General features: G+C 59.9%; 2 protein-coding genes across 2 annotated transcripts in view; one reads left to right on the top strand and one right to left on the bottom strand.

Moving 5' to 3' along the window:
• LIMS2 (LIM and senescent cell antigen-like domains 2) overlaps positions 1–10,312 on the top strand; it is a 24,786-nt gene that overhangs the window by 7,256 nt on the left and 7,218 nt on the right. Inside the window, exon 4 of the mRNA XM_010837958.1 lies at positions 2,188–2,308. Within this exon, the coding sequence (XP_010836260.1) occupies positions 2,188–2,308 (121 nt within the window). The remainder of the gene's footprint in view (positions 1–2,187; positions 2,309–10,312) is intronic.
• On the bottom strand, positions 3,957–6,503 carry GPR17 (G protein-coupled receptor 17). Its single transcript, XM_010837935.1, has one exon. It carries the CDS (start codon positions 6,209–6,211, stop codon positions 5,192–5,194), a length of 1,020 nt encoding a protein of 339 aa, XP_010836237.1. The 5' UTR covers positions 6,212–6,503; the 3' UTR covers positions 3,957–5,191.

The raw sequence follows: 10,312 nt of genomic DNA, 5'->3' as shown, positions 1-10,312 counted from the left end.
CCCTCACCTCTGCGAATGGTGCTCTCCTGGTGTGCATGGTGCTGAAGGAGTCACCATTCATCCTGTCATCTGGGAGGCCCTGGGGTCCGACAGTAAACACAACCAACATACACCTGATGCTGCTAAGTGCTCAGGTTATGAGGAATCCTGGGGGTGGGGGCCTGAGCAGGGAGGTAACGTTTGAGCAGGCCTGAAGGAGGTGAGGGAGCGTGTGTGCACCTACAGGAAGAGCTCTCAGCAGAGGGCACAGCAAGTGCAAAGGCCCTGAGGTTGGGGCGTGTGGGTTTTGGAGCAGTAGGAGGCTGGCGTGATGGAAGCAGAGGAAATGAGAGGGCACGGTAGAAGATGAGGGAGGGCAGGCAGAATCGTTTAACCCTGTGGGCCTTCATGGGGCCTTAGGCTTCATCCTGGGAGGGGCAGGACCCATCCTGTCTGTCTGTCAGTAGAAAAGGGCCTCCCTGGTTGCTATGCGGAGGAGACACTGTGCAGGAGTGGGGACAGAAGCTGGGAGAGCAGGTGAGGCCAGAAGCCAGTTATTTCTTTGGTAATCCAGATGGAAGGCAAGGGACCTAGGCTGAGCTGCCCTCGGTCCCAAGAGCAGATGGTTAAATTTTCAGCAATCCTGCAGGCTGGTTGCTAAATACAGTCATTATTAAAAGTTAAATGATGTATACATACAATGAGATAAAATTTTATTAAAGACAAAAATAGCAGATACTCAAAACTCATCACTTCCTAACTGTTTTATTACATTTCACTACCTGTTATTGTGTTTGGGGGCTGGAAACGCAGTACCGTGGTGGCTACTGACATCTCTTCTCAATTCCATGTCAGCGTCATTTTGGTAGCTTCAAACTGACCACGGTAGGACTATTTACACCACAGAAATTGGCAAATGCTGCCAGGCTGCCTCAGGGCTGCCTGTTAAGCGTTTATAGGCACACCACGGCAATGCTCAGAGGCTGGCTAGATTTTGAAGCTGAGGGGACTGGCCGACGGACAGTGTGTGATCTGCCTGACTGAACAGGGGCTGCCGTTCCCCATGGTGCCTCCTGAGAACTGCTGGCCAGTGGTGGAGGGTGGGGTAAAGGGGTGGAGTGGTACCGGGCTCTGTGCATGTGCCTGTGATGATTTAGATTCCCGCTGCCCCTGCTGGGTAGGGCTCTAGCCAGGTGCAGCTTAACAAGACACTCTCAGGGAACAGGGGACACCCAAATAAAATTGTCAAGGGCAGAAAGGCAGAGGCAGGTGTTGCCTTGCCCAGACAGATGGGGACAGCGTGCAGGGCTCGGGGTGCTCTGGTGCACCCCATTCCTGTGCCTCTTCTTCTGGGTCCCTTCCCTACATCTTTTGTGGGCCCTGGGGAGTGTACCTCTCACACACGAAACAGGGCCAAGGGACACACAGAATTCAGCCTTGATCCCTGGGCTTCCCAGCATAAACATCCACCCCCAGCCCGCAGCCTGCCCCTGGAACCAGCAAGGCCAAGATCTTCAGCAGACAGCGGAGGCCCTCTGAGGGGCCAGGCTTGCCGAGTTGCCAGCTTCCTCGAGGTCCCTCACTTTGCACTCTCCCCAAGTCAAACAGGCCAATCCCGTCCCACCCTCAGGCCTTGCACTGACTGCTCCCTGTGTGGAAATCCCTCTTCTTAGTACCCTCCTCCCCTTCTGTCTTTCCACTCCTTATCACCTCCTTCAGGAAGTCCCCACCCTTGCTTCCTGTGGTGGTAGCAGGTATACAAAGTGGGGTGCTCATCCAGCCTCCCCGAGGGCAGGTCCTCACCCCACCGACCAGTGCAGCTCAGAAAATGACAGTGCCTTCCTTGTCCTTTCTCTGCTGGCCCCATTTGCAGTTCGAAGGTCGGAAGTACTGCGAGCACGACTTCCAGATGCTGTTTGCTCCGTGCTGCGGGTCCTGCGGTAAGGCTTCCACGATGCCTGGGAAGTGGGGATGCGAGAGTAGGGGGCCCCTGTGCTCATCACCTTCCCAAGCTCTGGGAGCGGCACCCTGGGGCCAGGCAGAGCCATGTAGGGGGCCCTGTCTGAGCAGTGGCCTTCGGGCCCCTGTGCTCATCACCTTCCCAAGCTCTGGGAGCGGCGCCCTGGGGCCAGGCAGAGCCGGGCGGGCTCCAGTGCAGGAACTCTGGAGGGGGAGGGCACAAGGCCAGCAGGGACATCTCTCCTCCAGGCGAATTCATCATTGGCCGTGTCATCAAGGCCATGAACAACAACTGGCACCCTGGATGCTTCCGCTGTGAGCTGTGCGACGTGGAGCTGGCTGACCTGGGCTTTGTGAAGAACGCAGGCAGGTGAGACGGGCCTCACCACAGGCCCAGGCCTGGTCCAGGCGCCTCGGGCTGCCAGTGGGGCTGCCACCCCCGCCGTCCCTGTGAGGCGGGCAGGAGAACTCTCTCTGGTTTACGGGTGACAACGGAGGCTGGAGAGTGAGGGGTCAGGAATCGGGGTTGCCCCAGGCTCAGGGCTGCTTCCTGGAGCAGGCTGACGGTAGACAGCCAGCAGGCAGGCAGCCGAAGCCGGAGCTGTTGGTGCAGTGTGAGAATGAGGAGTTGTGAGTTAAGCTCCTGCCTGCCTGGCCACCCAGGCTGCAGCCGTCCCCCGTCCTCAGACCCCACGGGGGCTGCTGGGAGAAAAGCACTCAGTTGGGGCCCAGCGGTGCTCCAAACTTCAGGCCCGGGTTCCCTTAGCAGGCTAAACTGTCCCCTTCCACGAAGACCTGCTCTTTCTCCTCTTCCTCCCCTCCCCTCACTGTCCCTGCACCCCACCCCCGCAGCCAGGACCTCCCTTCCCCCTGCCCTGCCCTGCCCTCCCCTGCCCTGCACCTGTGTTTCCCTCCCTTGTCGCAGCGGAGGCCGTGTCCCTGCACCCAAAGGCCTGCTCACTTCCCGCTCCTCCAGCGGGGCTCACAGCTCTGGACCTCTCTGGTCCCTTTCTAATGGCTCAGGCGAGGTGGCCCCTGGTTCAAGGCACCCTGTCAGCCTTCACTGCACAGCGACTCCCTGAAGCCCTTCCCAGTGACCAGCCTGTTCCTCCACCTCTTCCCCCCGCCCAAGCTGCTCAGGGATCCCGCAGCCTGCACTGCCCTTCCCACTTCTCTCCGGGTGCCCAGGAACCCATGGGGTCTCCTACCGCATGGCTGTGCTGTCCCAGTTCCCCTTTTTCCACCCGTCTCTCTATGGCGGGCTCCTTTGGGGCTTTGCATTTGGCCCAGATGGCATATCTGTGCTGGGTAATCCAGATGTAGGCCTCTAACCTAGACCTCTCCCTCGGAATACCCCATTGCCCACATGCCATCTCCACAGTGTCTGGCAGGCATCCCAAATGCCATAGAACCCAACAAGCCAACTTTGAGTTTCTCCTCTGCTGGCAGTCAGGCCTCACAGAAGCACACACCTGCCTTGCTAGCAACACCTCAGTTGTCTGTCTGCCCCCCGCTTCCTCCCTTATCTGGGCGCTGGGCACCATCTCCGGCCCTGTTGGAGCCCCACTTCCTAACACTGCTGTAGTGACCTTGTCCGTCTGCCTGCTCCTCCAGAGACATGTGTTGTTCATCCTGGTGTCTGCAGGGTGCTCACTAGGAGCCTGAGTGTTGAGTGCTGATATGAGTGGCCTTGAGGGGCAGACAGTGCAGCAGGGTCCCCGAGCGTGGGCCTAAGCTGCAGCTCACGCTGGGACTCCTGCTCTAGTGTTTGCTGGAAAAATCCAGAAGAGGCTGGACTTGTTCAGGAAAGTAAAGTATTGCTGTGGTGACAGGCAGGTGGGGCACCCTGAAGCCCACAAGGCAGAACGTCAGCGTCTGTGCGGGGCGGGCCGGCTGTGGCGCCACCAGAACCACAGTGCACACTGCTGCCTGCGCCGCCACTTTGCCGTTCTTGGGTCGGAAGGGAGAGAAGTTCTGGGGAGGGAGTTGCATTAACCAAACAGAATAACTTTCAGTTATTAAAGTACAGTTATGTTTCTGATCAGTATGCACGCATGCTAAGTTGCTTCAGTCGTATCCAACTCTTTGTGACCTGGACTGTAGCCTGCCAGGATCCTCTGTCCATGGGACTTCTCAGGCAAGAATCCTGGAGCGGGTTGCCATTTCCTTCTCCAGAGGATCTTCCTGACCCAGGAATCAAATGCAGGTCTCCTACATTGCAGGCAGTCTCCTGCATTGCAAGCAGATTCTTAACCAACTGAGCCACCAGGGAAGCCCTTATGATCAATATAACCAAGTACATAAAAGGACCCGTGAGGGGCATACAGGCCACCCTCTAAGCAAAACACCTCACAGCTTGGCCAGCCAGGCGAAGACCTCTTGGGGAGGAGTGGGACCCTGCCCCTGCTGGGTCTGGGTTAGGGGGAGATAGATTCGTGGGCCAGTCTGCGTGCCCCCCACAGCCGGCAGTGACAAAGCTGGGCTTCCCGTGATGGCGCCCCATAGTCTGTGCTCGCCCAGGACTCAGGAGGGACAGGGCAGCTGCTGAGAAGCACTGGGGATTGTCGGCACATGCAGGTCTGTGTGTGGCAGGAGGGACCCACAGGCCCTGTGTTGCTGGACGTCACCTGCAGATCACCCTGAAACGTGCTTAGAGTGTTTGGCTCTCGTGTACTGCCTGTGTCCCCTAAACACAGGGGCCTTTGGGAAAGGGGGCACAAAGGGAACTCAAAGCACCTTGCACTTGAGAGGAAATCTCTAGACACCTTCTCCTGACCCTCCACCGAGCGCCGTCCCCACCCGTGCCCCCTCTTCTGGCAGGCCGTTCCCCTGTCTCCTGAGTTCTCTCTGCCAAGCTTCGCAGCCATGTGTTTCTACTGTGAGGAGGCCCAGAGCCTTGCAGAGGGCACTTGGGAAAGAAAGACGCTCATTGTTCAGAAATGTTCCTCTGGCCTCCTTGCCCCTCACCGGGGGAGGCGGGGTGGGATCCAAGTCACTGAGTGTCTCGTGGCTGTGAATGAGCAGGGTCAGCCCAGTCCCCGCAGAGGAGCGGCCGTCTGGGCGCTTTGGTGCTGCCTCGCCAGGGATCTGCTGACAGCCAAGACAGAACTCGGCGCTGGGTGATGAGTTCGGACCTGGAGCAGGTGATGGTGACCGCCGAGGTTTCGGTTTCTTTTCTCAAAGGAGGTGGGCTCCTCCTCGGTGAGTCTGCGGGGTGGTCCTTGTGGGGTTAGGGAGGGGGCGGGGCCCAGGCTCACAGCTCCGACCTGGCGCTCAGCGAGCTCTCGTTGGTCCTCCCGTCGGCACTGGGCGGCGGCCCTGGGAGCCGCTTGCCACACAACAGGCTGCACAGGGCATCTCGGAACTTCTCGGCCACGAAGAAGTACATGACGGGGTCGAGCGCGCCGTTGAGGCTGGTGAGGCAGGAGGTGATGCGGTTGCCGAGCGCCAGCGCGCGCTGGGCGGCGCACGAGGTGCGGTGGCCGCGGTAGCGCAGCACGTAGATGGAGCGGTGGACGTGATACGGCACGAAGCAGATCAGGAAGATGGCCAGCACCGCCGCGATCATGCGCACTGCCTTGTTTTTGAGGCGCCGCTCCACGCGTGGGCCCTGCCGCAGGCTGCGGATGATCAGCAGGTAGCAGGTGACGGTGGTGACGAACGGGAAGGTGAAGGCCACAGCCAGGGACGCCAGGGCATGCTGGGAGGCCTTTTCCCTGTACAGCTGCAGGCAGACCACCGTGTTGTTGGTCCGCACGGTCTGCGGGCTCACCAGCAGCGGGGCCATGGCCACGGCCACCACCACCCAGAGGAAGGCGCAGGCCAGGTGGGCGTGGAGCGGCCTGCGGAGCTTGAGGGACTTGACGGGGTGCACTATGGCCAGGAAGCGGTCGGCGCTGATGCAGGTGAGGAAGTAAATGCTGGCATACATGTTGAGGTAGAAGAGGAAACCCGTGAGCCGGCATGGGATCTCCCCGAACGGCCAGTGACTCCCTGAGAAGTGGTAGACCAGGCGGGTGGGGAGGACCAGCACGCAGGACAGGTCGGCCACGGCCAGGTGCATCAGGAACACGTTGGCCGGGGTGCCGGACTTGTGATCCCGGATGAAGAGCCACAGGGCCAGGGCGTTGCCCACAAAAGCGAGGATGAAATCCAAGAGGTAGAAAGAGGCGAAGAGGACGTTCTCCAGGGGCGTCTCTTGGCCGCATTGCTCCATAGGGGCCAGGGAGGAGTTGGCCAGTAGCCCTGGGGAGGCCACCTCGAGGCCATTCATGCTTCAGCCAGAGGCAGAGGCACTGAGCCTGGAGGGAACAAGCAGACACCCCAGCTTCAGAGAGCCTGGGACAAGCGAGGCATCACCCTCTGTAGACATGAGCTCTTGGAAGCCTTTAGTACCTGCCGACCCCTAACCCCTTAATAGGCTGTTCCATGCTCGGCATTGCCTCAGGGGCTACAGAGCACCTCCTGTGTCCAGCTGGGGGTGGGCAAGTGTCACAGTCGTGTCGGACTCTTTGCGATCCCATGGACTGTAGCCTCTGTCCATGGAATTCTCCGGGCAATATTGGAGTGGGTTACCATGCCCTTCTCCAAGAGTTCTTCCCCACCCAGGGATGAAACCCTTTCTGTTTTATGTTTTGATTTTTTTTTTTTTTAACCTCAAGGCATGTCTTAGCTCCCTGACCAGGGATCGAACCTGCACCCTCTGCTTTGGAAGGCTGCAGAAAGCAAAACCAAAACCAGGGCCTGGGTGCCAAACTAATGCTGGGGTCAACTCCCCACTGTGCGGCCGTGTCCCTGTAGAGCATGGAGAGCTCTGGGCAGAGCCCTGGTGTTCCTGAAAGCCACCTCTCAGGCCTAGGGGATAGAGTCAGCACCGCAGGCAGAGAGAGCATGGTGGCCTGTCTGTCTGTCTGAGGCCCTGGGGGGTGTGAGGGCTGAGGGAGGGGCCCGCATCTTCTGTCTCTCTCCCCTGTGTGCTGTCTAACCGGTGGGGTGCATGAGTCCCCTGAGCCCTGCTTCTCGTGGGTGGGGCACTTAGGCCTGAGAGCCCAGTGCGGGGGGTTGGCCAACGCCTCCTCAGCATCAGGTGAGCCCTGCTCAGCCTCCCTGACCCACCTGTCCACTAGGTCCCCCATGCTCCCAGCACCAGCCACGGGAGGGCCTCACGAGCAATGCAGTGTCCTGCTCTGTCTACAGCACCCGAAGGCCGTCCAGGCCAGCAGCCAAGGTCGTGAGCTTTTTGAACTCAGCCACCAGCCCTGCTTTGGGCATATTAGTGGGCGGAGACTTGTGTCTTAGAAAGACAAGTGTCTTAGACTTGTGCCTGTGGGTCCAGGCCTGCATTGGGTGTTTTACTACCTGGAGTAGTTTAACTAGAGCTTCCCTGGTGGCTCAGACAGTAGAAGTATCTGCTTGCAATGCGGGACACCCGGGTTCGATCCCTGGGTGGGGAAGATCCCCTGGAGAAGGAAATAGCAACCCATTCCAGTATTCTTTTCTGGAAAATTCCATGGATGGAGGACGCTCATAAGCTACAGTCCATGGGGTCGCTTTAACTATCAGGAGGCAGATTCTTTTCCAGGAGAGGAAGAGCCATATGTCCCAGAGGTGGAGAGACTGGCCGTGGTTTTCTGGCCAAGATCTGCAGCCCCAGAGAGGCCAGGACCCAGGGAGGCAGCCTGTCTCTGCCCAGCCTTGCCCACCTGGTTTACCCTCAGCATAAACCAGGGGGCGTGGCTCGGAGCCCTCCTGACCTTGGAAACAAACCGTTTCTGTCTGGTGACCCCAGTTCTGAGTGGGTCACCGGTGGTCCCTCCGCAACAGACAGAGTGACAGATTTCCCATGTTGATTTTGGTCGACTCAGGAGATTCACAAAGGAGAGGAAAGGTCCAAACGCCCTGCCTCCCCCAGGCCTTGGACAGGTGTGGGCAGGAGAAGGCCAGATGGCATGCAGCCCGCAGCCCCACGTGGGCTTGGGGGGGCAGCTGCCCGTTTCTTCTCAGGGCACCTCTGCCTACAGTGCAACTTCAGGGGCTCCCCTGAACCCTGCCTCTCAGCAGCCACACTCCCTGCCTGTGGGCCACAGAGGGGGCAGGAGAGGGGCTCACAGGAGCAGCGGGGATGGAGCGGGAGCAGCAGTTGCACACACAAGCCACAGGGGACCTGGAGCAAGTTCTCTGTAAACTCCTCCTGTCCTCGGGTCCTCTCCTTTTAATGACCAAGATAATAGTCCTGGCGGGGGCTGGCAAGTGCTCCGGGAGCACGGGGACGTTAGCGCTGGCAGTCCCTGAGTATGAGGCTGGGCGCCATCCCCAGGTGTGGGTTCCCGAAGTAGACGGAGCAGGGCCAGCGGTTCAGACTCTGGCAGCTAGGAGGGCAGGAGGGCAGTGTGGGTGGTGAGGAGCTGTCGGGCCAGGCAGCAGCTTGACCCTCCGCTTCATGCCTCATTAACCACCACTGGGGTCCCTGGGCACCCCTGGCACCCCCGCTGCCCCACAGGTGGCTGAGCAGGAGGAAGTCAGGGGTGGTGAGCATCTGGCCAGTCATTCTCAAGCCAGCGGAGACGCTCGCCTGATCACATCACGTTTTGATTATTGGAGAGATCCAGGGATGTCCCCTTGCCCAAATCTCTCCTGGACCCAGAGTGGTTCAGGTTCCCTAAATTTCTAATACAGAGATTATTTCTTGTTGCTCCCAAGTGTGTGTGACCTGAGGCAGTGGGGGAGGCCTGGAGGCCAAGTGAGGGAGGGGTCTTGATGGGGATGGGGAGGGGCTGAGCTGGGTACCCTCCACTCTGGGCTGCTCTGAGGCCCAGACTCTGCCCACCCCCCTGGTGGTACAGTCATCACCCAGCCCCTCCGTGAGGTCTGCTCACAGGTACTGACCATCTTCTCTGCCCGTCGCGAGGCAGGCCTGCCTGGGCACTGCCCACCAGTCCTCAGGGGCAGATGTCCACTGCCTCATTTTACAGATGAGGAGGCTTATTTTACAGATGGAGGCTCAGCATCAGCTAACTTGCCCAGGGTCGTTTGGCCAGGGCAACAGCCCAGGGGTAGGAAGCCAGATCCGGAAGACCCAGCAGGGACAGCCAACACCTCTGCCTGCTTTTCCTCCAGGGGCTGATGGGTCCCTGCTGCCAGGGCTGGTGTGGAGCTGCCTCCCAGGCTCAGTGCCTCCCCCGCGGGCCTGGCCCCAGGCACAGCGACACAGTCTGCACCACCCTTTGTTCAAGAAGCAAGGCTTTCCAGATGGTGACAGTAGAGCAGTGGCCTGAGCGTGGGGCCCTGCGTGTGCTCAGGTGGCACCCGTGGACTGCCTGGCACCTGGCTTTCTGCTCTTGCCCAGGCCTTCTGAGTCCCACCACTAGGCCGCATGCCCCGTGCTCTCTTTGGGTGCAGACTTGATTTCAGAATGCTTTCAGGCTTGTGTGAGGTCTGTTGCGTTTTCTCCACCCTGCCCCTGTGTTATGAGTTTTGGTGCTGGTTTTGGAGTAGGTCTGGGGGGGCTCCTGCTCCTCTCCACGTGTCCCTAGAAATGCCTGCTCTCACTGTCTCTCGACGTCTCACTCTGCTCGGGGCAGGGCGGCTGGGGGGCGTGGGGCCCCCGACCACGGAGCAGGTGCAGGGCTCGGCCTCTGTGAGGGAACATGGGCGGGTGTGTAATGGGAGGAGGCTGAGGTGGCAGGAGGTCTCTTGGTGTTGCCGGCACCTGTCCCTCCTGCCTCCTCGTTGGGCCCCTCCAGGTGCCCTGGCTAGAGGAGAAGAGTGTAGGGGCATCGCTGCAGCCATGGGGCCACAGACTGGGCACCCACTCTTCTTTTAAAAGCCCCCACAGTGAGACAGGAGCACCGCCCATGGGCTGCTCTAATTCAAACCAGGGAGGCCTCGGTAAATAGGTTGAAGCGAGATGGCAGAGATGGCCCTGCTCTGCTGGGCCCGCGCTTGCCCCGCACCCCCGTGTCCACCTCCCCAGCCCTGCCCTTGCCTCTCACAGCAGGTCTGGGGCAGCAGGTGGGCTGCAGCCTGTGGGTGGGTGGTGGCTCCGTGCGGCCGTGGTAGAGGCCGGCTGGCTATTTAAGGAGAGACGGGGAGGCTGCACCCCCTCGGGCCCTGAAAGGCTGCTTCATTCCTGAGGGGTCCCCTGTGTGGTGGGCCACTCCTCTGGCTGCCTCTGCTGCCGCTGGGCTGTGAATATTCCAGTGTGTCCCAGCAGCCCCCTGCCCCCCAGCTGGGCCGCCGAGCATCACAGAGGCCGAGTGTGTGACTGTCTGCGTGTGACTGTCTGCGAAGCCGTGGAGTGGGCGCCGGCTGGGTGGGGGGCTTGGCTGGGACCGACAGACAACAGGACGTTTCAGAACAGGGTAATTTCCTATCA

This window comes from Bison bison, unplaced genomic scaffold (genome assembly GCF_000754665.1).
Source record: "Bison bison bison isolate TAMUID 2011002044 unplaced genomic scaffold, Bison_UMD1.0 scf7180017864088, whole genome shotgun sequence".
Classification (NCBI taxonomy): Eukaryota; Metazoa; Chordata; class Mammalia; order Artiodactyla; family Bovidae; genus Bison; species Bison bison.
Note: the sequence above shows the minus strand (reverse complement) of the source record. Positions and strands in the feature narration are given on the sequence as shown.